The 27779-nt window shown below is 60.9% G+C and overlaps 2 protein-coding genes across 3 annotated transcripts in view; one reads left to right on the plus strand and one right to left on the minus strand.

Annotated features, from left to right (window-relative positions):
• The first annotated feature begins 370 nt into the window (after positions 1-370).
• Positions 371-10698, plus strand: LOC132326854 (homeobox protein EMX1-like). Its single transcript, XM_059845570.1, has 3 exons — positions 371-731; positions 2450-2634; positions 10504-10698. Exons 1-3 carry the CDS (start codon positions 371-373, stop codon positions 10669-10671), a joined length of 714 nt encoding a protein of 237 aa, XP_059701553.1. The 3' UTR covers positions 10672-10698.
• An 11227-nt stretch (positions 10699-21925) lies between these two features.
• SFXN5 (sideroflexin 5) overlaps positions 21926-27779 on the minus strand; it is a 97321-nt gene continuing 91467 nt past the window's right edge. The window contains exon 12 of one of the 2 annotated variants that reach the window (XM_059845568.1): positions 21926-22497. In XM_059845568.1, coding sequence (XP_059701551.1) covers positions 22444-22497 — 54 coding nt within the window. In that variant the 3' untranslated portion in view covers positions 21926-22443. Of the gene's footprint in view, positions 22498-25338; positions 25526-27779 lie in introns of those variants that run through there. The other variant, XM_059845569.1, reaches the window with a different exon arrangement.

A 27779-nucleotide genomic window follows, 5' to 3' on the forward strand; every position in this document is an offset into this window, starting at 1 on the left:
TCCCTGCCCTCCCCATCCCAGCCCTGCTCTCCCACCCCATCCCTGCCTTCCCTGCCCTCCCCATCCCGGCCCTGCCTCCGCGGGCCTCCCCTCTCGGCGCGGGGCTCAGGTGCGGCCGCCCCCGGCCGGCCCCGCAGGTACCGCCCGCCTCTGGAGCGGCCGCCCGGGGCTCGGGGCTGCGTGGGCGCCCGCGGGTGGGCGGCGGGGCGGGGGCGGAGGGAGGGAGGGGTGCGGGCCGCGGGTCCGCGTGTGTGTGCCGTGCCCAGGGGGAGGTTTCTTGCACACGCACACACACACACACCGCACACACGCGCGCACCCGCAGGACCGGCCCCGCTCCGGCCCCCCCCCCCCCGCTCCCGGCTCACACCATGTTCCAGCCGTCCGCGAAGCGCTGCTTCACCATCGAGTCCCTGGTGGGCAAGGACACCCCCCTGGGCCCCGAGGACCCCCCGCGCCCCGCCGCCCTCGCCTACCCCGGCCCCGCCGCCGCCGCCGACGCCGCCGCCTTCGCCCCCGGCTTCCAGGGAGCCGCCGGCCGGGCCCTGTACGGCAGCGCCGAGCTCGTCTTCCCCGAGGCCGTGGGGCACCCGGCGCTGCCCGTCGGGCCCCCCCAGCTGGGGGGCTCGGCCCTGCCGCACCCGCACCCCTTCTTCGGGCCGCAGCACCGCGACCCGCTCAACTTTTACCCCTGGGTGCTGCGGAACCGCTTCTTCGGCCACCGCTTCCAAGGTGAGCGGGGGCCGCGGGGGGCGCGGGCCGAGCGCTGCCGGGGCCCCGGGGGCTGCGGGGCTCCTCCCGGGGCTCGGGGGGCCCGGCTGCACGGCAGGACCTGTTGCTGCCGTGCCCGCACGCACGGCCGGGGCCCCGGGCGCTTCGTACCGGCGCCGGTGTCTCCGAGCACCCGGCGGCTCCGCACGCCCGGCGGCTCCGCACGCCCGGTGCCGGTGCCGGTGCCTTTCACAGCCGCGGCCGGAGCGCTCCCGCAGCCCCGGGGCCGTGGCCGTGGCCGGGCAGAGCCGCGGAGCGCTCCCGCAGCCCCGCAGAGTCCCGGCCGAGCATCGCCGAGCTCCGGGGGACGGGACCGGCGCCGCCGCCTCCGGGCGCAGCCGAGCCGGGAATTTGGTTTTCTCCTTCCCGGGAACGAAGGGAAGGATTTCGGGGCGGTAGATCTCGGCTGCGCAGAGATGGTTCTGTAGATTTTCTCTCGATCCCTTTTCTTCTCTTTATTTCCTTCTTCTCTTTCTTTTCCTCACTTTCTTGTTTTGCTTCTTTCGTTCTTTCTTCCTTTCGTTCATTCTTTCTTTCTCTTAATTTTCCGATTCTGTCTCTATTTCTTTTATCTTTATTTTTTTTCTCTCCGTTCATTCCTATCCTCTTTCTTTTCCTTTCTGTAGCTGCGCCCTTTTCTTTCCTTTTTTCCCATGTTTTTTCTTTCTCTTTTTTCTTCCTGCGTTTTGTTTATTTTTTTCTCTTTTTGTGCCTCTCCGTTTCCCCTCCACCGCCGTCCCTTCTGTCCCGCCGCGGTGCCGGGGGGTCCCGCAGCCCGGATTAGTTTTATCTGCTCGGCACCAACCCCTCGCTCGTCCCCGGGGCTCCGCCGGGGATTGCGGCCGCTGCCGGCGGCGCCCGGGGGCACCGGCCCGGCCCCCTCGGCCCCGGGAGCGGCTCCGGCCGGGGCCGCGCGGGGCTCCGGCTCCCCCCAGCCCCCGAGCCCGGCCCGCCGCTCTCCCGAGCCGTCCCTCTCTCCTGCCTTCTCTCTCCGCCTTTAATTTTCTGTTTCTTCCCTTGCTTTCGTTTCTTTCTACCTTGTTTCGCTCGCTTGCTTTACAGATTTCCTTCTCTCGTTCGTTATTCTTTGCTTCTTTCCTTCTTTTTTTTTTTTTTTTGCTTTCCCACTTCTTGTCTCTTTCTTTCTTTCTCCTTTCACTATCTTTTCCTTCTTTTTTCTTTCTTTTTCTTTCCCTCTTTTTAAATTGCTTTCCCACTTTTCTCCTCTCTTTCCTTGTCCCCTTCCCTCTTTCTTTCTTTCTTCCCTCCACTTTTTTCTTCCTTAGTTTTCCTTGGCTATTTTTTCCTGTCACTTTCTCAGTCTTTCTCCTATTTTATAATTTCTTTTTCTCCCTGTCTCATTTTTTTCTCTGCCTCCCACCTTCTCTTCCTCTCTTCCCTCTTCCTGCTGCTCTCCCTGTCCATCCCTTCTCCCTCTCTTTATTTCTTTCTCTCTCCCTGCTCTCCCTTTGGCCTCATCTCCAACCCCACCGTGGCGCTGAGAGAATCCAGAACGTGGCACAAAAACCGCAATTTCAGGGTGGGGAAATCTCCCAAAACCCCGCAATTCCCCTTTTTGTGCCCTTCCCGTGTCTCAGGGCCTGGAAGCGACCCCAGCAGCGCCGTGCCGAGGGGGGCCGGGGCTGCGGGGCCGCGCTGAGCTCTGTGTGTGCCCGCAGGGAGCGAGGTGTCCCAGGAGAGCCTCCTGCTGCACGGCCCCTTCGCCCGCAAGCCCAAGCGCATCCGCACGGCCTTTTCCCCGTCGCAGCTGCTGCGCCTGGAAAGAGCCTTCGAGAAGAATCACTACGTGGTGGGCGCCGAGCGCAAGCAGCTGGCCAGCAGCCTCAGCCTCTCCGAGACACAGGTACTGCCACCTGGCTGTCTGTCCCGCCGTGTCCCGCCGTGTCCCGCCGTGTCCCGGCAGCGGCCCCAGACCCGCGCAGCGCTCCCGCGTCAAACCCCAGCTGGGACTCCCCAGGACCCCCAGAGCCTGCAGGTGTTCTGGTGCTCCTCGGGGTGGGTTTGGGGTTTTTGTGAGGCAGCTTTTGGGGTTCCAGAAGTGTGGCATGTTTGGGGCTGGGAATGCGGCTCCGGCGCTGTCCCGCTCTCTCCGCAGCGCTTTTCCGGTGGTGTTCCTCGCTGGCTTGGGGTGTTTTCCCTGGGAGCAATTTATGGGTTTAAAAATCCAGTCAGGCAAGGAGCAGCAGCCTGAAGGCTTCCCTGGAAAGCTGGAAACCCGTGGCTGAGCCGAGCAGCCCCGGGTCTGTGCACCAACAGCCGGAATTGAGGATGGGTGTGAGACGGTGCTGCCGAAGGGCGCTGGTTTCGGATGAGACTTTCTGGGATCAGAACAGACGTTTCACAGGAATTTCGATGTAAGGAGACCCAGGAGAAACACGAGGGTGAAGGAAAAGTGTACAGAGCTGGGGGGAAATGCGGGACCTGGGGCTGAGCATCCCTGTGTGTCCGAGCCCTGGTGAGCGGCTGTTGCCACACGCTCCAGGGGAAGGAGTTTTATTTCCCCGGATATTCAGCAGCTGAAGGAAGGGAGAAAGTTTTCCCCAAATTCTGGTGAGGTGGTGAGGCCTATGTGCTGAACTGATTGAAATTTAAGCTTAAATTTAGTTGGGAAATAAAGCTGGAGCCGTGGGTGTTCCCAGTACCCGCCTGGCTCATCCTTGCCCAGGCTCTGCCAAACAAAACCTCCAGACGCGTCCCTGGGAGCTGGAAGTTCCTGGGAGGAAAATGTCACGGGCACGGGGACGGCAGGAAGGAGCAGCTGTGGGTGTCTGGAAGCAGGGACAGAGCCCCCCAAATGCCCAGGGTGTTTGGATCCCGAGGGCGATGCTGCCCCAGCCCGCAGCCCGCGGGGCTCAGCGCCGGCACCGGCTCGGGGCCCTTCCCGCCGCTGCCGTCACCTCCCCGGGCCGGAACGGGGAGAAAAGGGAAAAAAAGGACAAAACCCAAAGGTCAAAGAACAGCCAGGAACTTGTCAGGGTGGAAAGGGCAGCTGCGGGATGCCCCAGGGGGAGCTTAGCCATTCCCCGGCCTTTTCCAGCACGGCCCGGAGCCTAAATGCGATAATGCCATTTACTGGGGGAGCGCAGCGGCGGCACCCAGCCCGAACCCCAGGGGGGTTTCAGAGCGCAAAGAGGCCACGGAGATATTTTAAATTTTCATTTCTCGGGTGCTGCAGGCTGCTCGGAGTGTGGTGTTTCCGTGATTTTGGGAAGCTGCTGCTGCTGGCAGGGAGCGAGCGCGGGAGGCAGCGGCGGGGCCGGGAGAGGCTCCGTCCTTCCCGCGGCCCCAGGGATCCATCCGGGAATGGCACCCGCCTCTGGGGATCCAGGCTGCAGGGAAACGTTCTCCCTTTCTCTTTGGTGGCTTTGGAAAAATAATTAAAAAAAAAAAAAAATCTGTTTTCATTACCTTGAGGGAAATAATCCCGGCGTGCCAGGGGTTTGGAGACACCCAGGTATTGGGATTGGAGGAGTGGGACAGCCAGGGGCTGGTGGCTGTGCCAAACCCAGCACATTATTACTGTTCTTATTATTTTTATTGTTAATTAAATATTCGGTGATAAATCCTGCATGGAATCAAATTCCCATGGAAAACCAGCCTGCTTTATCTACGACACCCACCCCAGCGTGCCACAGGTGTGTTTTCACCTGGGGCCCCACACCCAAACCCACAGTTTGGGGGCTTTTACCAGTTTTTCGTGGATTTAACAATTCCCAGAGGGGTTGCAGCTCGTGGCTGTGCCTGGCCCTATTTCCCAGCTGCTTTTCCCCTGGAAAATGGAATTTTGCCCTCCGGGCTGTGCCAGCTCCGGGTCCCCCGGGCTGGGAGCAGCACCTGGAGCAGCTCGGGAAGGTGAGAAGGGTTCAGGTCCTGCCCAGCATCAGGAAATGCCTTGGGATATGGGCTGGGGATGGTGCAGGTGTTTAACCCCTTCCCAGCCGCTCTCCTGCCCAGGAGCTGCGTTAATTTGGGGTGAGGTTGGAACAAGAGCAAAATCAAAGGGCCTGGGGGAACACAATGCAGCTCAGAGCCCCGAGGGAAATCCCAAAGTGGGGTCAGGGTGGAGAAGGGGCAGGGAGGGCTCCGGAGGGAATCTGGGATGGTCTGAGCAGGGGGAGCCCTCTGGGGCTTTGGGTGTGATGGGGACACGGGGGTGTGACACAGGTGACATCGAGCTGCGTGGGGGGGCGGGTCTGGGCTGGGTGGAGGCACCGGGATCAGCCGGGATCCTGGGCACCGGGATCAGCAGGGATCCTGGGCACTGTGGGAGCTCTGGGATCAGCAGGGATCCTGGGCACTGTGGGTGCTCTGGGATCAGCAGGGATCCTGGGCACTGTGGGAGCTCTGGGATCAGCAGGGATCCTGGGCACTCTGGGTGCTCTGGGATCAGCAGGGATCCTGGGCACTCTGGGTGCTCTGGGATCAGCAGGGATCCTGGGCACCGGGATCAGCAGGGATCCTGGGCACTGTGGGTGCTCTGGGATCAGCAGGGATCCTGGGCACTGTGGGTGCTCTGGGATCAGCAGGGATCCTGGGCACCGGGATCAGCAGGGATCCTGGGCACTCTGCTGGCACCGGGATCAGCAGGGAACCTGGGTTCTGCGGTGTCACTGGAATCACTGGGGATCCCAGGCCCTGGCATATTCTGGGATCAGCAGGGATCCTGGGCACTGTGGTGGCACCAGGATCAGCAGGGCCCCATGCCCTGTGGGTTCTTTGGGATCAGCAGGGATCCCATGCCTTGCCATGCTCTGGGATCAGCAGGGATCCCATGCCCTGTGGTGCTCTGGGATCAGCAGGGATCCCATGCCCTGTGGGTTCTTTGGGATCAGCAGGGATCCCATGCCCTGTGGGTTCTTTGGGATCAGCAGGGATCCCATGCCCTGTGGATTCTTTGGGATCAGCAGGGATCCCATGCCCTGTGGGTTCTTTGGGATCAGCAGGGATCCCATGCCCTGTGGTGCTCTGGGATCAGCAGGGATCCCATGCCCTGCCATGCTCTGGGATCAGCAGGGCTGTGTGCCAGGCTGGGATCTGAGATGTGTTCTGGGAACGGGACGAGCTGGGGCACCGTGCTGTGTCCTGTCGGGTTGGGCACGGCTTTCCCGTGCCCAGCACTGGTGGCACCAGGTCACTTCCCCTGCCATGGGAGCAGCCTGGGCTGGGAAGGCGCTTCCCTGGATTCCTCTGGCACGATGGAGCCCAGAATTCCCAGCAGAGCCGCTCCAGCCCTGGCAGCTCGTGGGGCAAACCCCACTCGGGGTCTCAAATCTGCATTCCCTAAGCAGAGACCTCTCCCTGGCTGCTGCAGAGGGGAGCTTGGGGTGGCTACAGAGCCCCAGTGCCCCCGTGTCCCCTCACAGCTTTGGGGTGGTTACAGAGCCCCAGTGTCCCTGTGTCCCCTCACAGCTTTGGGGTGGTTACAGAGCCCCTGTGTGTCCCCGTGTCCCCTCACAGCTTTGGGGTGGTTACAGAGCCCCTGTGTGTCCCCGTGTCCCCTCACAGCTTTGGGGTGGCTACAAAGCCCCTGTGTGTCCCCGTGTCCCCTCACAGCTTTGGGATTTTTATGGAGTCACCGTGTGTCCCAGTGTTCCCTCCTGGTTTTGGGGTGATTATGGGGTCCCTGCATGTCCTGGTGTCCCCTCCCGGAGCTGTCCCTGCAGGGGCGGAGCAGCCCTGGCCAGGGGCTCGGTGCTGGCTGTAATTAATAATTAATAATTAACGGAGCGAATGCCTGGGAATCACGGGAGGAGAAAGATGCCCAGATAGAGCTGCAGAGGGGCCCCGTGCGAGGCCCAGGGCTGGCAGTTGTCCTCTGCCCCGAGAACTGTCCCCAAAAACAAACCAGAGAAGTTCTGGGGGGTTTTTAGGGGGGAAGTCCCTGCAGGAACAGACGGAGGTGCAGCGCTGGCAGTGGGGGTGGTGGCACTTTGGGTGACGACCCGGCACAGGCGGTGTCACCCTGTGACAGCGGGGCTGCTCCCTCCCTGTCCCCATCCACACCCTCCCAGTGCCCTCACCCTCTGTGTCACCGCCTGGGGAAGCTCCACAGGGATTTTAATTGTCCCCGAGAGGTGATGGCAATGTCGCCTTGGGGCCAGCGCTGATTCCCCAGGTGCCACCGGATGTCCCGGGGGCCGTGGTGGCCCTCAGGGCACGGCACGGCCGGGAATGTGCAGGGAAACACGGACGGGAGCCGGGCTTAGGGACAGGGCAGGGATGCAGGAGCCAGCCCGGGACCGTCCTTGTCCCTGTTCCTGTCCCTGTCCCTGTCCCGCAGCAGGAGCTCGGGGCGGGAGGTGACCCCGGGGGACAGAGCCAGCCCCGGGAGCGGCGGCGCCGGGACCTGGCATGCACAAACACCCGGCACGAGAAGGGTTAATCGGGGAAGGGATGAAAGCCCGGCTCGGGGCTTTAGAGAGATTCCTCCCGGGGCTCGGGGGCCGCTCATCCCCGGTGCCACGGGGAGCGCCCCGCAATTCTCCCGGCCTGGCTGCGGCCTTTGGAGCGAGGGATGCGGCGCGGGAGCGCCTCCAGCCCGGGAACATCCCCGCTCCCAGCCGGGAATCCCGGGGAGCCTCGTCCCGCAGGAACCGAGCCGAGCCGAGCCGGGCCGGGCCGGGCCGGGCCGCGGCTCCCCCGCCCTGCTCCGGCACAGCCGCGCTCGAACAGAATTAATTGTTTTGTGCCTTGGTTCCCCTTCCACAACTTAGGGATAAGGCACCTTCCCTGCTCGCGGAGGTTTGAGCACAGTTTGCAAAGTGCTCTGCGGCGCCTGGATGAAAGGCGCCAGCCCGGCACGGCTCCGGGAATGCCCCAGAGGTAGGAAAGGCAATGGATGGTGTCCCGCTGCCGGGAGGAGCCGTTCCGAGCCGGGACAGCCCAAAGTCAGCGGCTGCTGCTGGGCTGGCCGTGGCTCCAGGGAATGCCGGGCCGGGCTGGGAATGCTGGGCTGGGATGGGAATGCTGGGCTGGGAATGCTGACCCGGGATGGGAATGCTGGGCTGGGAATGCTGACCCGGGATGGGAATGTCGGCCCCAGAACTGGGAATGCCGGCCCCCGAACTGGGAATGCTGATCCGGGATGGGAATGCCGGCTCCCGAACTGGGAATGTCGGCCCCCGAACTGGGAAAGCTGATCCGGGACGGGAATGCCGGCCAGAACTGGGAATGCTGGTCTGGGATAGGAATGCCAGCCCGGGATAGGAATGCCGGCCGGAATTGGGAACGCCTGGGATGGGAATGCTGACTGGGGATAGGAATGCTGACTGGGGATGGGAATGCTGACTGGGGATGGGAATGCCGGCCCGAACTGGGAATGCCGGCCCGAACTGGGAATGCCGGGCTGTGCCGCCCCGGGGGGCTCCGGAGCAGGGGGCGGGCGGTGCCTGTGGTCGGTGCTGAAGGCCGGGGCGATGACAGCCCGCTGCTCCCGGCATCAGCTGAGCGGGGCCAGCGGCTGCAGGACCCGAACGGCTGCGGGAGAAGGCTCAGCCTGGCCTGGGCTGGGCTGGGCTGGGCTGGGCTGGCAGCGGCGGCCGAGCAGCGGCACCTAGTGCTGCACCTGGTGCCCGAGAGCCGGGCAGCGTCCGCAGCCCGCCGGGGGCATCCTGGATCCCACCTGCGGCATCCTCATCCTGCACCGCTGCCTGCAGTGTCCCACCCCACTGCCATCCCCATCCCACCCCACCGCCATCCCTCACCCCCATCCCTGCCTGCAGCACCCAGCACTGCTCCCTGCACCATCCCAGCTGCAGCACCCCTCACCATCCCAACTGCCACATTCTGCATCCCACCTGCACCATCCCATCCCATCCCATCCCATCCCATCCCATCCCATCCCATCCCATCCCATCCCATCCCATCCCATCCCATCCCATCCCATCCCATCCCATCCCATCCCATCCCATCCCATCCCATAACCCTGCCTGCAGCATCCAACATCCCTCACCCCATCCACACTGCTTCCTGCAGCATCCTGCATCCCTCACCGCTGCCACCAGCATCCGTCCTCACTGCCATCCCCCATCCTGCATCCCATATCCTGCATCCCTGCCTCTGTTATCCCCATCCTGCATCCCTACATTCCTGCCTGTGCCATCCTGCATCCCTCACCGCTGCCACCAGTATTGCTTCTTGCTGCCATCCTGCATCCCCATCCCTGCCATCCCCATCCCCATCCCTGCCTGTGCCATCCCCATCCCCATCCCCATCCCCATCCCCGCCTGTGCCATCCCCATCTCCACCTGTGCCATCCCCATTCCCATCCCCATCCCCATCCCCATCCCCATCCCCATCCCCATCCCCATCCCCATCCCCATCCCCATCCCCATCCCCATCCCCATCCCCATCCCCATCCCCATCCCTGCCTGTGCCATCCCACCTCCCTCCGTGCCCCCTGACCCTGTGGGTGCCCTCAGCACCCCAAAGTGGCCCTGGCCGTGCTTCCCTGTCCCCAGTCCTGGCCCTGAGCCCAGCCCAGCCCCTGGAGCCAGGGCTGAGGGGTGGCTCAGGGTTCCTGGGTGGGATCCCCAGGTGTGGAGACCTCGCTGTCCCTCCGGGCCCCTGGGACAGGGTGTGGCACCAGCAGAGCAGGAAAGGTCTCCTGAAACCTCGGTGTGATCAATTCATGAAGGATAATTGGGATTCTGGTCCTGGCTGGAGGTGTGGGGATGGCCCCGAGCATTGTCCCAGTGTCACTGGAGCCGCTGTGCCCGTGGCCCCTGGCAGCAGTGGCAGCTGGAACAGGGCTGGCTTGGGCTGCTCCCCTGTCCTGTGCCCATCCAGGCCCAGCCCAGCGTGGGCTGGCGGCTCTGGGTGCTGTGAGGAGTGTCACCCCCATGCTGTCCTGTGTCTGAGGTGTCACCGAGTGTCCTTCAGCCCCCCGGGTTTCTCCAGGGCTGCCAGGTGGCAGCAACCACAGTTGTGCCACATTTGTGCCACATTTGTGCCACATTTGTGCCCCGTGTCCCACCTTGCTGTGGGAAACTGAGGCAGGGAGGGGTGGCTGTGGGAGCATTCCTGGAGGGACAGGGACAGGGACAGAGACAGGGATAGGGATGGGGAGGGGACAGGGATAGGGATAGGGACAGGGATGGGGAGGGGACAGGGATAGGGATAGGGATGGGGAGGGGACAGGGACAGGGACAGGGATAGGGATGGGGAGGGGACAGGGACAGAGACGGGAATAGGGATGGGGGTGGGGATAGGGATGGGGACAGGGTAAAGAACAGAGACAGGGATGGGGACAGGGTCAGGATCAGGGACAAGGACAGGGACAGGGATAGGGATGGGGAGGGACAGGGACAGGAACAGGGACAGGGATGGGGACAGGGTCAGGATCAGGGACAAGGACAGGGACAGGAACAGGGACAGGGATGGGGACAGGGGCAGGGATGGGGACAGGGTCAGGATCAGGGACAAGGACAGGGACAGGGATGGGGACAGGGTCAGGATCAGGGACAGGGACAGGGATGGGGACAGGGATGGAGATAGGGTTAGGAATGGGGACATGGACTGGGATAGGAACAGGGCCAGGGACTGGGAGAGGGACAGGAACAGGGATAAGGATAGGAACAGGGATGGGAACAGGGACAGGGATAGGAGCAGGGCCAAGGGCCAGGGCCAGCGTGTCCCCTCTCCAGGGAAGCCCGAGCCTCCCCGCGCAGGGCCGGCCGTGCCCGAGCCCACCGGCGCTGTGTCTGTGCCGCAGGTGAAGGTGTGGTTCCAGAACAGGCGGACGAAATACAAACGGCAGAAGCTGGAGGAGGAGGGCCCCGACTCGGACCAGAAGAAGAAGGGCTCGCACCACATCAACCGATGGCGCCTCGCCACCAAGCAGTCGAGCGGAGAAGACATCGACGTCACCTCCAACGACTAAGGCAGGGACAGGCTCCTGGTGCGGCCAGCATGGCGAGGAGCCCGCGGCACGCAGGGGGGACCCCGGCGGCGGCACCCACCGGACTGTAGGGACACGGCCACGCCGCCGCCGCCGCCCGCGGCCTTTCCCGGGGCCGGGGCCCGTGCCCGTCCCCCCGCCGCCCGCGGCGACCCTCGGAGGGGCTTTCGGGGCGCTCCGGCCGAGCCGAGGAGGGAGAGGAGGCTGCCAGGGCGGCCCCGCAGCGCGCATCCTCCCCGGCGCTGGGGCCGGGAGATCCGACCACCGCGTCCCACCCGGAGCTCGATGTTCCAAGCCCTCCTTCATCCGCCTTTTTATTCTCATTTCCCCACCACTCCCCACCCCTATTTTTTTTTCCGTTGTTTCATCGTTTGGGTTTTTTATGACCATTTCTTTTAATTTATTCTTTCTCCCGTGCCCGTGTGCGTGCGTTCCCTCCCGTAGGTAGCAGCTGTAGTGAGTGTTACTGCGTGGAAATAAAGGAAAAACCTGCTGGAAACTCACCTGGAGACCTGCGGGGTGGGGACCGCGCCCCGCGCGGGGTGGGGACAGCGGCGTCCCTGTGGGATGGGCGTGGGAGCCACTGGGAGCTACTGGGAGCCACTGGGAGCCACTGGGACAAGTGGCTCCATGGCGCTGGGTGAGGACAGGGGTGTCCCCGGGGTCCCACAGGTGTCACAGGTATGTGGGGTGTCCCTGGGGGTGTCCCCGCGGTCCCACAGGTGTGACAGGTATGTGGGGTGTCCCTGGGGGTGTCCCTGGGGTCCCACAGGTGTGACAGGTATGTGGGGTGTCCCTGGGGATGTCCCTAGGGGTGTCCCCGGGGGTCCCACAGGTGTGACAGGTATGTGGGGTGTCCCACAGGTGTCCCTGGGGGTGTCCCCGGGGGTCCCACAGGTGTGACAAGTATATGGGGTGTCCCTGGGGGTGTCCCCGGGGTCCCACAGGTGTGACAGGTATGTGGGGTGTCCCTGGGGGTGTCCCTGGGGGTCCCACAGGTGTCACAGGTATGTGGGGTGTCCCTGGGGGTGTCCCCGCGGTCCCACAGGTGTGACAGGTATGTGGGGTGTCCCACAGGTGTCCCTGGGGGTGTCCCCGGGGGTCCCACAGGTGTGACAGGTATGTGGGGTGTCCCTGGGGGTGTCCCCGGGGTCCCACAGGTGTGACAGGTATGTGGGGTGTTCCCGGGGGTGTCCCCGCGGTCCCACAGGTGTGACAGGTATGTGGGGTGTCCCACAGGTGTCCCTGGGGGTGTTCCCGCGGTCCCACAGGTGTCACAGGTATGTGGGGTGTCTCTGGAGGTGTCCCCGGGGTCCCACAGGTGTGACAGGTATGTGGGGTGTCCCTGGGGGTGTTCCCGGGGGTCCCACAGGTGTCACAGGTATGTGGGGTGTCCCAGGGTGTCCCCGGGGGTGTCTCCGGGGTCCCACAGTGTCACAGGTATGTGGGGTGTCCCTGGGGGTGTCCCCGGGGTCCCACAGGTGTCACAGGTATGTGGGGTGTCCCAGGGTGTCCCCGGGGGTGTCCCCGCGGTCCCACAGGTGTGACAGGCATGTGGCAGCTCCAGGGATGGCAGCTCCTCACCTGCACAGGGACCGAATGTCGGGAGAGCTCCCGACCTGCTGCAGTTCCCTGCGGACCCCTCGGGAATGTCCCTGCAGGGATGGGACACCCGGGGCTGGCCCCACCGGGACCCCGAGACGGGGGAGCTCAGGGGACAAAGGTCAGGAGCCCTTCCCAGGTATTCCTGGAATTTGGGGGAAAACACATATAAATATTAAAAAAAAAAACAAACACAAAAACACCAAAAAACCCAAACAAAAAAAAAAAAAGCGCCAAACCATATATATATATGAATTATATATATATATATATATGTAAAACAATAAAATAGTAATATATAAAATATAGCATATATACACATATATACACATGAATAAATCAGATACATAGAAATGCATGTATAATGTGTATATTGTGTTTTATAATTTATATTTTATATATATTTATTAGTAGGCACACCGAATATTTTGTATGTAATATGTATATATAAAATATAGATTGTGCTCTATCGGCTGTATATTATATATAATAATATCTAATTACATATTTTAAAATATATCAATTGGCTTATATATTTTATTATATGTACTAGATGATAATTATATATATTATGCCTATAATTATACATATTTTAATATTCTAGCATTATACAGATTTTGTAATTATTTATGTATAATTATATACAAACACACAAAATCCATCAGCCCCTCCCCACACCCAGGGAAATCCATTCCAAGGAAAACCCCCAGCAGCTCCTCCCGGAGAGCCAGCCCATAATAAGCCTGTCCTTGGAGGGGCCCTTTCAATCGCCCATTCCCTCTGGGATCGCACACGGAGCCGGAGCACGGCCAGGCTGTGACTCTTTTATTGTGGCACGGCCGGGGGTGACACGGGCACTCGCGGGCGCTGGCGACGCAGGGGTTAAAAACAGACGGAGCCGGGGGGTCCCGGGGGGGTTCCGGGTGTTCCAGAGGTGTCCCAGGGTATCCTGGGGTGTCCCGGGGTGTCCCAGGGGTGTCCCGGGGTGTCCCAGGGTGTCCCAGGGGTGTCCCGGGGGGTCCCGGGGGGTCCCTGGGGTGTCCCGGGGTGTCCCGGGGTGTTCCAGAGGTGTCCCAGCATATCCTGGGGTGTCCCAAAGGTGTCCCGGGGTGTCCCGGGGTATCCCGGGGTGTCCTGGGGTGTCCCAGGGGTGTCCCTGGGGTGTCCTAGGGGTGTCCCAGGGGTGTCTTGGGGGTATCCCAGGGTGTTCTGGGGGTGTCCCCAGGGTGTCTCAGAGTCCCAGGGGTGTCCCAGAAGTATCCTGGGGATGTCCTGGGGGTGTCCTGGGGGTGTCCTTGGGATGTCTCAGGGTGTCCCCAGGGTGTCCCTGGGTGTCCCTGGGGTGTCTCAGGGTGTTTGGGATGCATCCCAGGGGTATCCCAGGGTATCCCAGGGTGTTCTGGGGGTGTCTCCAGGGTGTCTCAGTGTCCCAGGGGTGTCCCAGAAGTATCCTGGGGGTGTCCTTGGGATGTCTCAGGGTGTCCCCAGGGTGTCCCTGGGTGTCCCAAGGTATCCCCGGGGTGTCTCAGGGTATCCTGGGGTGTCCCTGCGGTGTCCCCAAGGTGTCTCAGAGTGTCCCAGGGTGCCTGGGGGTGTCTCTGGGTGTCTGGGGTGCCCACCCTGCTGGAAGACGTGGTGCTGGCAGCTGTCCCCTCGCCACTCCCGGAGGATTTGCTGTCAGGGTGTGCTCAGATCCAAGGATGAGTGGATGTCAGGTGTGGAATAAGCCATAAAAACCAGTAAAAAGCCCCAAGTGGTGTTTCCTAAAGGGACCTGGGGGCACACTTGGAGCTGGGGACAGCCACCAGCACCAGGACTCCAGACCCCAGCCTGGGAATGTCCTCAGAGCATCCCGGGGGGCTGATCAGTGCCCAGAGCTCTGCCCAAGGGGGTCTCACACCCCCAGGACCCCCCATGCTCCTCCCAAGGCCATCCCGGGCTCTGGATCTCCATCCCAGCCCTCTACGAGGAGGGGACAGCACGTCCCTGGGGCAGGTGGCATTGCTAGGGATGTCCCAGCGTCTCCTGTCCCCGGGTGGCAGAGTCCAGCATTGGCCAGGTGACCCCACAGGGACCTCCTGCCCGTGCTGCCAGGAGCTGGCACGGCCCAGGGTGGGGAGCAGGAAAAGGAGCCGCAAGGAAAAACGGAAGGAGCTGAGCTGTGCCCGGGCTGGGAGGTTTGGGACATGGTGACACCACCCTGGGCTTGTCCCCTGGCTGTCCCAGGGAGCAGCCAACAGACCCATCCTCCAGGAGAGACACTCAAACTTCTCGCTGGCACCTTGTGCTGCAACCTGCTCCTCATTACTCCTCAATTAACATGGCCAAGAAATCAATTAGGCACCGTTTCTAATTAAACGCCGCGGGAGCCGATCACCTCGATCACCTGGATCACCTGGATCACCTGGATCACCTGAATCACCTCAATCACCTCGATCACCTGGATCACCTGGATCACCTGGATCACCTGGATCACCTGGATCACCTGGATCACCTGGATCACCTCGATCACCTGGATCACCTGGATCACCTGGATCACCTCAATCACCTCGATCACCTGGATCACCTGGATCACCTGGATCACCTGGATCACCTGGATCACCTGGATCACCCCGATCACCCGGATCACCTGGATCACCTCAATCACCTCAATCACCTCAATCACCTGGATCACCTGGATCACCTGGATCACCTGGATCACCTGGATCACCTCGATCACCTCGATCACCTGGATCACCTGGATCACCTCGTTGCTGCTGTTGTGTGCCGAGGGCCAGGACGGGACGGGAGCTCCCGTTCCCCTTCCCAGTGACAGCAGATTGGGAACGCCAGCGCTCGGGGTCGCTCCGCCAGCCCCGGGCCCACTCTGGGCACGAGGAGATTAATTAGTGATCAGTGATTAACGGAGGTGCAGAGCGTTACCGGTGGCTGGGCCGGCAGCCAGAGCTAACGGGGAGCCTGGCTCCGTGCTGGAAGGGCTGAGGGGGCATGCCAGGTGGGACAGCCCCAGGTGGGACAGCCCCAGGTGGGACAGCCCCAGGTGGGACATCCCCAGGTGGGACACCCCCAGGTGGGACATTCCCATGGGGCATCCCCAGGTGGGACATCCCCAGGTGGGACATTCCCAGGTGGGACATCCCCATGGGACATCCCCAGGTGGGACATTCCCAGGTGGGACATCCCCATGGGACCGTCCCATGGGACACCCCCAGGTGGGACATCCCCATGGGACATCCCCAGGTGGGACATTCCCATGGGGCATTCCCATGGGGCATTCCCAGGTGGGACAGTCCCATGGGACATTCCCATGGGACATTCCCAGGTGGGATATTCCCAGGTGGGACATTCCCATGGGGCATTCCCAGGTAGGACATTCCCAGATGGGACATTCCCAGGTAGGGTGTTTCCATGTGGGACATTCCCACGTGGGACATTCCCATGGGGCATTCCCACATGGCATTCCCATGTGGTGCATTCTCAAGTGGGGCATTCCCAGGTGACATTCCCATATGGCATTCCCATGTGACATTCCCAAGTGGCTCCTTCCTGTGTGGGGCATTTCCACGTGGTGTTCTCACGAGGGACATTCCCATGTAGGACATTTCTATGTGGCATTTCCACGTGGGGCATTCCCATGTGGGACATTTCATTGTGGGACATTCCCATATGGGACAGTCCCACGTGGGGTATTCCCATGTGACATTCCCATGTGGGACATTCCCACGTGACATTCCCATGTGGCATTCCCATGGGACATCCCCATATGGGACATTCCCATGTGACATTCCTATGTGGCATTCCCATGTGGCATTGCCATATGGGACATTCCCATGTGGCATTCCCATGTGGGACATTCCCATGTGGGACATTCCCATGTGACATTCCCATGTGGGACATTCCCATGTGGGACATTCCCATGTGGCATTCCCATGTGGCATTCCCATGTGGGACATTCCCATGTGGCATTCCCATATGGGACATTCCCATGTGACATTCCTGTGTGGGACATTCCCATGTGGGACATTGCCATGTGGGACATTCCTATGTGACATTCCTATATGGGACATTCCCATGTGGCATTCCCATGTGGGACATTCCCATGTGGCATTGCCATGGCTCCCACCCCAAGGGCAGGACAGGAGCCCCGGCCCCGGGAGGGAGCCCAGCCTGGAGCTGCCTGGCGGTGGCACACGGGCTCGGCTCTGGGGCTGCCGAGCTGCTCGGGATGAATTCAGTCCCAGCCCTCGCTGGGCGCCGGACCCACACCCGGCGGGCTCAGCTGGGGACACTGCGGTCCTGGGGTCCCCGTGCTGGGACAGCCAAGGGCTCTGGGCTCCCAAGGGTTTGGAGCACAGGGCCACCACCACGTGCTCCTCATGCAGAGCCCTCGTCCCGCTCGTCACCAAGCTGGGGACAGCGGGGGGAGGGCAGCAGAGAGGGACCTGCAGTGTCCTGGCTGTCCCAGGGGGATGCACTGGCTTTGGGAGATGTGGGGACGAGTCCCAGGGTGTCCAGGGCCACCTCCCCACCCCAGACCTGCAGGGACTGTGGATGAGCCCTTCCTGGCAGGGGTTTGGGATGGGGTGACATTCCAGGGTCCTTCCAGCCCAAACCATTCCACGATTCCGTGCTGCCAGAGGAGGCTGCAGAAGGGAGCTGAGCCCGGGGCCCGGTGCCTCTCCCCTCCTCCCCCAGGAGCTTCTGCCCAGCGCCTTGGGCACGGGCCATGACACTCGGAGTGACACTGGGACAAAACCTGGGAGCAACAGCAGCTGCCAGGCTGCCAGAGGCTGGCAGAGTAGCCCTGGGGAAGGCTGACAGGCCCGGGGTGTTTCCCCCCCCCCAGCACAAACCCTGCCGAGCTGACTGAGCCCCGTTCTGCTGCCACACCAAGCCAGGCAAGTCTGCCGGGGTTTGTGCGGGCAGACACAAACCCAGACTCATTTAGGCCCTTTGATTGTCACTTGTTTGACGGAGCAGCTGCCTTTGAGGCGAGCCACGCTCACAGCACAGCTCCTCTGACATGCCCAAGCTGTGCCCAGCCCCTCTCCAGGACCAGGCCCTCTGCATTCCCCGAGCTGCCTGGCTCTAACAACCCCGAGTCTCTGCCGGATTCAGCGCCTGCTGATGGGCACTGCATGGACGGGACGGGCACCCTGCGGCCGACCGGCGATCCCTGCAGGTGATGCGCGCAGGGAAAGCACCCACAGCCACTCCCACCGCGGGGACACCGGGAGCTGGCTCTTCCCCCAGGCAGAACCTGAGCAATGCCCGGTTCTCCTTGATGGCAGCAGAGCCCAGCCTCCTTCCGTCCACTGGGAATTCCGTGCAGGTAACCCCAGCTCGCACACCACACCTCGGCTCTGTGACCACCCACCAACCCAAATTCTGCTCCCTCCTCTCTGGGGTCTCACAGCAGAGCACAGCCTCCATCCCTTCCTCCTTCCCCCTGCTCCAAACAGCACCCGGGGATGAGGAAACTCTGAGCAGAACCCTCGGGGGAAGGGGGAAGGGGGAAGGGGGAAGGGGAAAGGGGCAAGCTGCCCCAGACAGGCACCCGAGCCAGGAGCCCTCTCCCAGCCAGCTCCAGAGCTGCCCCTGCCTCAGCCCTGCTCCCCACCCTGCAGGAGGAGGGCAGAGAGTGCCGAGCCCCTCTGGCCAACGGGAATTCCTTCCTCAGAGGAGCCTTGCCCTGCTCCACACACCCCCGTGGAGGTGGTGCCAGGGGTACCTGCACACCCAGCACCCCCCAGCCCCAAGGAAAGAGCCCATTCCATGGCACAGCTGCTCTGCCAGGCCTGGGCACTGCCAGTGTCCCTTCTGCCATCCCTGGGCACTGCCAGTGTCCCTGCTCCCTCCCTGGCACTGCCAGCATCCCTGCTCCCTCCCTGGCACTGCCAGCATCCCTGCTCCCCTCCCTGGGCACTGCCAGTGTCCCTGCTCCATTCCTGGGCACTGCCAGCATCCCTGCTCCCTCCCTGGCACTGCCAGTGTCCCTGCTCCCCTCCCTGACACTGCCAACATCCCTGCTCCCTCCCTGGGCACTGCCAGTGTCCCTTCTGCCATTCCTGGGCACTGCCAACATCCCTGCTCCCTCCCTGGGCACTGCCAGTGTCCCTTCTGCCATTCCTGGGCACTGCCAGCATCCCTGCTCCATTCCTGGGCACTGCCAGTGTCCCTTCTGCCATTCCTGGGCACTGCCAGTGTCCCTGCTCCCTCCCTGGGCTCCCCCCTCACTGCAGCAGGAGCTGTCTGTCCCAGGGTGCTGCCAGTAGGACAGATGGCCATGGAAATGTCCCCAGGACAGCTGTCACCTCCTTGTGGCCTCCCCAGGCCTCCCCATCCTCTGGAAGGTACATTCATCTCATCTAGTGCATCGAGGGACTGCCCTGGGCCCAGCTCAGCTCTGCTGGCCCTGGGGTACCCCAGAGCAGCCCCAGGGTGAGCAGGGCTGGGCTCCCAGCAGTGTCTGGGACCAGGAGCTGTCCCAGAGGAGCAGCTCTGAGGGCCTGGAGCTGCCCCTCCTGCCCTGCCTGCTGAACTCCTGAGCATCCATCCCCTCTGTGCAATTCCTCCTGGCTCACACAGGGCAGGATCCGTGGCCCTGAGCTGCCCCACGGCCTGGCTCCCACCTCCAGGCACTGCCATAAATCCATCCAGCTCATTCTGTGCCTGTGAGGATTTGGTTTCCCCTTCCCCCCACCCTCCCCAACCCCAGGAGAAACTGGCATTTGAAGGGGAAGAGCCTGTGCCACCCCAGCAGCACCACGGGGCCCCCTCCACAGGGATCCTGCAGGCAGGGACACGGGTCCTGCAGGGACATCTGCCTCTGGAATGTTCTGCTGGTGGCCACGCTCCAAAGGAACCTGAGGGAGCCCCTCAGGGTTGGATTTGGGGGGAATTTGTGTTGAATTTTGTGAGATACCAGAAACCCAAAGTGTGGCCCCAAACCCAGGCAGGGCAGGACTCGGTGCAGTGTGGGGGTGACTCAGCTCTGCCCTTTAACCACCCCAAAGCTTGAAGGGACAGACAGACAGACAGACAGACAGATGTCCCCAGAGGGCAGTGTCCCCTCGGCAGGTGCAGTGTCACAGCCATCAGCTCAGCACAGCTGCCAGGACCTGGCTTTGGGTCCTTGTGTGCACCAGCACAAGGCCTTGGGCAGAGTTGGCTTTGCTGAGTGGAGGGGTTGGCAAAAGTGGGGGAGAGAAGAGGAAGAGGAAGAAGAGGAAGAAGGGGAAAAGAAGGGAGAAGGAGAAAAAAAAGGAGGGAGAGGAGAGGAGAGGAGAGGAGAGGAGAGGAGAGGAGAGGAGAGGAGAGGAGAGGAGAGGAGAGGAGAGGAGAGGAGAGGAGAGGAGAGGAGAGGAGAGGAGAGGAGAGGAGAGGAGAGGAGAGGAGAGGAGAGGAGAGGAGAGGAGAGGAGAGGAGAGGAGAGGAGAGGAGAGGAGAGGAGAGGAGAGGAGAGGAGAGGAGAGGAGAGGAGAGGAGAGGAGAGGAGAGGAGAGGAGAGGAGAGGAGAGGAGAGGAGAGGAGAGGAGAGGAGAGGAGAGGAGAGGAGAGGAGAGGAGAGGAGAGGAGAGGAGAGGAGAGGAGTTCCACTTGGAAGGGGCTGCCATGATCCTTGTCCAACTGCCTGCCCAGCTGGGGACTGATCCAAACCTAAACCACATCCTGTCCTTAGACACCAGCTCAGCAGAGGTGGTGAGCCAACCCCCTCAGATCAGCAGCACCCTGTCAGAGGGTGCTGGGTGGGACAAACCCCCCTCAGGGCTGTGCAGAGGAACAGAGCAGCTCCAGCACCATTTCTGCTCCAACATCCACCCGTGGGCACCTTGGCTTTCCAGGATCCTGAAACCCAGGTCAAAGGCCCTGTGGAATTCCAGGGGGTGGGATGCAGGGCCAGCCAGTCTCACAGTGAAGGGCAGGATGCCACCAGCAGCAGGAGGAGGAGGAGGAGGAGGGATGAAGGGGCACAGCCCAGCCCTTCGCTGGGCACACGGACGTGGCAATTCCTCTTCAGCGCACGGGTGCTGGGGTGGGCAGGGCAGGAAACCAACACTGGGCATTCCCAATGCCCTGACCAATCCCATCCACAGCCCTTGGTCTCTGCAGAGCCGGTGGTGTGCAGCAGCAGTGAGGACTGAGCTCCCTTGGACACAGGATGTGCCGGGCGACGTCGTGCAGGCAGCTCCGAGCTCGCCCCTGATCCCCCTCCGTGCAGTGCCAGCCATTCTGAGTTTTGTTAGCTAGTTCTAAAGTGGTTCAAGGTGATTTTATTTGTAGTAGTCGCTGCTCCTGTTGCTAAGTTAAAACTTTTAATATGAATCTTTGTGAGTGGTGTGAGGTGTCAGTTCTCTGCAGGTGTTAATTCACTCCCGGGCTGCCGGGAGCAGCTCCTATCACTGAGCTATATTATTTCATCTTCTTCTTCTTCTTGTTTGCTTTCTCCCAGGGCTGGAGCTTCCCCTCTTCCCTCCCCAGACCTTCTGGGCTGGGATGCTCCTCTTCCACTCACAAGCCTTTGTTGTAGACCACAGTCTTACTGGTGGTGGCCATGGCGATCTCCGGCTCCAGCTGGGACGTCTCGATCTGTGGAGGCAAAGAGGAGCAGGATCAGCGCCCAGGGCTGGATCAGCTGGAGAACTGATCCGGGGAGAGGGAGGAGATGGGGATAATTCCATGCCAAGCACGCCGTTGCTGGTGTTTGGGGTGCCCCCCCGGCGAGGACGGGTTTGCAGCACGCGGAACGCTGCACGTTCTGTGCCGGCAGCGCTCAATGAATTATAGAGTGTCTGAGGCTCCAGCACATCCCACCCAGCCCAGCCTCCCATCCCTTCCTTCCCCGCAGCTCCCAGGGATCCAGAGCCCAGAGCTGGACCTGGCAAAGCCCAGGTGGTGCCACGAGGGAAGAGCCTGGCTGGGCTCCACCCTCACGGCCAAACCCTTCCTGCCCCTTTCTCCACCTCCATAAATCTCCATCCCTTTCCCAATTTTTCTCCTTCCACCGGCTCCTCCTGCAGCTTTCCCGTGCTCTGAAATCACTTGGAATCTCTGCATCCCCGGGAGGGATCCGTGGCACTCCTGGGAAGCAAAGACCCCGCTCCCAGCCGGGCCAGGACACCTGGGAAAACCTGGAATTTTGGAAACCCTGCACACCGAACCCACGCCGGTGCCGACACAATGCGAGGAACCCACGTTAAAAATCGAAATGCTTTTGAAAATGTTTAACCTAGTTAGACAAATTAGCAAAAATTTGTGCAAAACAATTTAGGTATTTAAAATATTCAATGTTTTTAAAAACTGGAAAAACTGTTCTTAGCTTTCAGCTGCAAAAACCCAACAAAATATAACATCAAAGCAATCTTAACATGAGGTGCAACATAACCCTTCAGCAAAGCTGTTAAACAGCTACTGAAGCATCATGGGAAATAGCACTTCATTTATTCAAATGCACATATGTCAGGTTTTTGCACCATATGTCATTCCAAGCTATTTACAGTAATAATTAAATCTTAATCAACGTTTAACCTCTGTAAAATGTTTGAAGGGATCTAATCACCCTTCAGACTGCACTAATGAAGGAGAAATATATAAACATAAAAAGAAAATGATGCATAGATAGCACACCAGAAAGAACAGTAATTGCAAAATTGTATTTCTTTTAAATATAATCAGCAAATTATGTAAAGTAAAGCCAACGAGTATTTTAAGTGAAGACATCTTGGGTGTCAGAGGTGTGATCAGCTAATTTTGTACTGCTATCCATAACAGATGTAGCATATTTTCTTTTAGTGCCATTATTAGCAACTTCACCATTCCTTTCAGTGCTGCGGCACAAAGTGAAGCATTGTGCCGGGAGAGCACCGGGAAAGGTGCAGGAGATCCAGATCCCACGGATCCCTCCCGAGGGAGGATCAGCTCTGCTCCGCTCTGCCTGCCTCTGACGCAGCTTTTCCTCCCATTGTCTGGGGGTTTTTCTGCCAGGCACACGCAGAAGAGCTCCGAGGTTTTGGGGCTGGCTGGGTTCAGGCACGGCCAGGAAAACACCCCGGGGGGAAGAGGAACCCCAGCCTGGGGCTCGGGGAATGGCTGCAGGGGGGGTGCCACGATGGGGCCAAGGTGGGGATGGGTCACAGCGTGGGTTCCGTCATCTCAGAGGGCTCCTCCAACCTCGGTGATCCCGGCATTTTGTGCTCTGAATTCCACCTGGAATTGGGAGGGTCGGCGCCGACCGTCCGTGGGAAATGGGGCAGCTCAAACCCAACCTGCTCCACAGAAACCGAAGGGAGAGGACCCCCAGGCCCACCCTCTCCAGGGGTTGGGGGAGCTGGGAGCCCCAAGGAAGGCACAGCCCCCCAGTCCCACCCTCTCCAGGGGTTGGGGGAGCTGGGAGCCCCAAGGCAGGCACAGCCCCCCAGTCCCACCCTCTGCAGGGGTTGGGAGAGCTGGGAGCCCCAAGGCAGGCACAGCCCCCCAGTCCCACCCTCTCCAGGGGTTGGGGGAGCTGGGAGCCCCAAGGCAGGCACAGCCCCCCAGTCCCACCCTCTCCAGGGCTTGGGAGAGCTGGGAGCCCCCCAAGGCAGGCACAGACCCCCAGTCCCAACCTCTTCAGGAACTGGGAGAGCTGGGAGCCCCAAGGCAGGCACAGCCCCCCAGTCCCACCCTCTCCAGGGGTTGGGGGAGCTGGGAGCCCCAAAGCAGGGGCTGGTGGAGCCCAGCTCAGTGCTGGGACAGCCCCGGGGTGCTGGGGATGGGGCTGGGCCCAGCTGGAAGTGCGAGGAGAGGGAAGGAAGGAGCGGGACTGGGGGAGAGGGAAGGAAGGAAGGAGCGGGGCTGGGGGAGAGGGAGGGAAGGAAGGAGCAGGGCTGGGGGAGAGGGAGGGAAGGAAGGAGCGGGGCTGTGCTCACGCTCTCGTGGGACACAATTCAAGAAGCAGCCAGCACAATCCAAGCTGAACAGCAGGAAGAGTATCCTGGTGGGAAGAGTAAAATATCGCAGCCGACTGCTGGGGGAAGGTGTGGGGCGTCTGTGGTGGGAAGTTTTCAGCACAAATTACAGGGAAGCCATCAGGAATAGTTTAGGCAGAGCTGAGCTTGTCTTGGTGGAAGGAAGAGATGAGATAATTGTTTGGAGATCCTTCCAGCTTCCATCCCCTGGGCCAGGGGGGAAACAGCTCCTTTTCCCTGTGTGGGGAATGGGTCCTTCATCCACAGCAAGGCTGTACAGGAGGGTCTGAGGTGGGTTCAGGGGGGTGGGATGGAGGTGGGATAGGTCCTTCATCCACAGCAAGGCTGTACAGGAGGGTCTGAGGTGGGTTCAGGGGGGTGGGATGGAGGTGGGATAGGTCTGGTCACTGACAGAAGGACTTGGGAAGTGCCTTAGGATTCATGCCTAAGGTGGAAGTGCTCAAAAACCACATGGATGTGGCACTTGGGGACATGGTCACTGTGGCCTTGGCAGTGCTGGGGGAAAGGCTGGACGGGATGGATTCTGAGGGCTTTTCCACTGTAATGATTCCATGGTTCTCGTGCAGGATGGGCACCCAGTCGGGCACCCCCGTGACACCACCAGCCACAGACCCTGCTTTGGGGTGACTGGTTGGACTGGAGCCTCCTCTGCAGGTCTCCTTCTGGCTGACTTTCATCAAGAAGGGATTAAAATCTGCTCTGGAGACTCGGGAGCTCTGAGGGGTGCATCTGCACCAAGGAAAAATGTACAGGAAATTGGGAAAGCTGCTCAGAAATCCATCAGGAGGAAACGACTCCTCCCACCTGGAAATCAGATGGAGAAGGACAGGGAGATGGTGGTGGGCTACAGGCACCAAGACAACATCAAGTCACCACTTGCTGTGCACCAGCCTTTGACTCCCTTGCTGGTGTGTTTTGTTGGAAAGTGTCATTTCACTCCTGTCGGGGTTTTGCTGTCCCAGCTGTCCAGGATCCTGGACCTGCTCAGCCAGCTGGCCAGGGAATTGTGACAGATGTGGAGACCACAGCTCCTGGTCAAGATTTTGGTGTCTCAGCTGCCAAGACAATGCCAGTCATGGCCATGGCCATGCTGGGAACCCTCCTGGCAAGGAGCAGCTGCCTTGGAGGGGGCTCTGAGGAGCAGGCTGGGCCCACACTGATGGCACCTGTGCCACTGTCCCACACAGGGCACTTCGTCCCTTCAAACCAAGTGCCCACCTGGGACTGGGCTTGAATCATGTCCACCCTCCTCTTCCCAGCTCTGTCTGTCCAGGGCAAAGGAGGGATCTCCTTCCTGGCTTTGGGATGATGGCCCTGGGCTGTTACCAGGGAAGGGCCTTGACCAGTGAATCCAGCAGAACTCCAGCAGGGACAGAAGCTCCCAGCAGCACTGAGGGACCCAGGGTGGGAAGCAGCACTCCCAGACAGTGCTCCAGGGGGCTGTTGGGGGCAAACCCCAGGATCTGGGGCTGATGGTTGCACTGACAGCTTGGTAGGGGAAGCAGGAATTCCTTCAGTGCCCTAGGAGGCTGCTGGAAGCTTTGCCACAGATCCAGGGAGATCTCACCAGGATGCACCTCCCAGCCCACCCAGAAACGTGGCTGGGATGAACCACAGCCCGTGCCAGCCCCTGGGAGCAGGTGAATCCTGAGGATGCTCCTTTCCCTCTGGCAGACAGCCAAGAGCACGAGGGGAAAACGGGGGGAAAACCCCAAAAATCTCAGTGCCCTGGACCCTACTGAGCACCTGTTCGTGGCCCAGCAGTGCTCAGGTAGCTCGGGCAGGATGGCACCAGGGTGAAAGCACCCACCCCTCCCTGCCAGGGAACAAAGTGGGAATCGCCTCCCGGTCCCCACGGCTCTCCAGCTCTCTTCCCCCCATCCCTTGCCTTGCAGTGGGAGCCTCTCTCCTCTCATCAGCTCAGACAAGGCTAATTGGGGTGATAAAGAACTGGCTCGGCGTGCTGGCGTGGGCTGGAGGAACAAATGGTGCGGTGGTCACAGCTGGTGCTGCGGAGCCGGCGCGGGGGGCGCGGGGCGCCCCGAGCGCTGCACGGGCGGCTCGCGGGGGGCTCCGTGTGTTGTGCATGGCTGCTGACACGGGTGTAGCGTGCAGGCACGGCCGGTGAGGCAGCAGCAGGCAGGAAGCAGATGCTTTTTGTTTGGGGTTGATACTCATTTCTATCCCAGCTCGGGAAAAGGTGTAGAAAGGAATGTGCTCCGGAGAGTGCGGGGAGAGAGATAGGTCTAGGCTGGCTGCCAGGGATCCTGGAACGATATGGAAGGCAGCTAGGGGAGACAGGAGCAGATGGATTTGGCATACAGCTCATCACTCAGCCAAAAAAAAAAAAAAAAAAAAAAAAAAGGAGGGGGGGAGAAGAAGGGAGAAAGCAGCCAATTTTGGGAGGGGGAGGGTCACAGGGACTGGCGGATGCTGCTCGGGGCTGGGGGAAGGGAGGGCCAGCATGGTCACTGTGTCTCCTGCTGCTGCCCGCGGGGAGAGGGGCTGGTGGCTCCTTGGGAGCCTGGGAAGGGTGTCCTGGCCCTTCCAGCAGCTCCTCCCAGGCCTTTGGTCACCAGGGCAGAGCCCAGGGCAGGGCCGGGCGCTCCGAGCCCTCGGGAAGCTCAGCCAGGTGTAGGAAGGGCTGTGGCACCACGGAATCATGGAATGCCTGGGGCTGGAAAGGAGCTCGGAGATCACAAAGCCCAACCATCCCCCAGCACTGCCAGGGCCACCACTGCCCCTGTCCCCAAGTGCCACAGGGCTCTGAAATCCCCCAGGGGTGGGCACTCCAAACCTCCCTGGGAACTTCCAGTGCTTGAGCCCCCTTTCCATGGAGAAATTCCTGGGATGCCCACCCAGACCCTCCCCTGAGGCCGTTCCCTCTGCTCCTGTCCCTGTTCCCTGGAGCAGAGCCCGACCCCCCCGGCTGTCCCCTCCTGGCAGGAGCTGTGCAGAGCCACAAGGTCCCCCTGAGCCTCCTCTGCTCCAGGCTGAGCCCCTGCCCAGCTCCCTCAGGGATTCTCCAGCCCCTGCCCAGCTCCCTCAGGGATTCTCCAGCCCCTTCCCAGCTCCCTCAGGGATTCTCCAGCCCCTGCCCAGCTCCCTCAGGGATTCTCCAGCCCCTGCCCAGCTCCCTCAGGGATTCTCCAGCCCCTGCCCAGCTCCCTCAGGGATTCTCCAGCCCCTTCCCAGCTCCCTCAGGGATTCTCCAGCCCCTGCCCAGCTCCCTCAGGGATTCTCCAGCCCCTGCCCAGCTCCGTTCCCTGCCCTGACCACGCTCCAGCCCCTTTCTTGTCATGAGGGTCCCATTTGCATTCCCAGTCAAACGGGACCTTCCCAGTTATCCAGGAGTGCTGATAAATGATGGGAAATGTCTCTGTGAGTCCTTCCTTCCCCCAGCTCTCCCAGCCCCTCTGGATGGATCCATCCCTTTCCATGGATTTATGGCTGTCTCAGCAGCATTTCAGGTCACTGACCAGCCCCCCTTGGATTACCGGGCTTGGAGCACCTGGCCTGGTGGAAGGTGTCCAGGGAAAGTGTCCCTGTCCCTGGAAGGTGTCCCTGCCCATGGAAGGTGTCCCTGGAAGGTGTCCCTGTCCCTGGAAGGTGTCCCTGTCCCTGGAAGGTGTCCCTGGCCATGGAAGGTGTCCCTGTCCCTGGAAGGTGTCCCAGCCCATGGCAGGTGTCCATGGAAGGTGTCCATGGAAGGTGTCCCTGTCCCTGGAAGGTGTCCCTGCCCATGGAAGGTGTCCCTGGAAGGTGTCCCTGTCCCTGGAAGGTGTCCCTGCCCACGGAAGGTGTCCCTGGCCATGGCAGGGGGTGGATGAGATGGGTTTTTAGGTCCCATCCCAACCACTGAAGTGCCCCCTGGACTGATCCCTCAGGGATGAGACAAGGACAGCAGTGCTGGCTGAGGAGCTCCTCCTGGAACTGCTACAGACCTGCAGCCAGCAGAGGGTGACCTGAAGGTGAGAGAATCCGGGAAATACTCCAAAACCTTTAGATTATATCACAGAAAACATTCTTCAGAGCATCTCCAGCCTCTGGTTCCAGAGCCCAGCAGCTGTGGCGCCCCAAGGCCTCTCCCTGTCCTGCTCCAAAGAGCACCAGCCACCCCCAGGGCTGGCATTTCCCTAAATCCACAATTCCAGCTCTTCATTTCTCCATCTGCTGCCCTGAGGAGCTCTCTCCTGACAGAGACTTTCCTCCCGTGCAAGTGTCCAAGGATTATCAGCTCGGCTTTGTTAAACCCAGCAGACAGAACTCGTGGTTCTCCTCAGCAAGGCAGATTGTCCCCTGAAATGTTGGTGTTAAAGCTCTTTTCTGGCAACTTCCCAGTCTCTCTACCCAACTGAAATCCTGGTGTGCCCCAAAACTGGACACACGGGTTGAGAGATGTTCTCATGACTGAAGTACAAATGAGTGATTCAGGAATTACTGATATTCCCTTTTCTGCCCAAGTCACAGAGCTGGGGGGAAACAGTTTTGAGAGAAACCTGAATTTTGTGAAGTTTTCCT

This window comes from Haemorhous mexicanus, chromosome 4 (genome assembly GCF_027477595.1).
Source record: "Haemorhous mexicanus isolate bHaeMex1 chromosome 4, bHaeMex1.pri, whole genome shotgun sequence".
NCBI lineage: Eukaryota > Metazoa > Chordata > Aves > Passeriformes > Fringillidae > Haemorhous > Haemorhous mexicanus.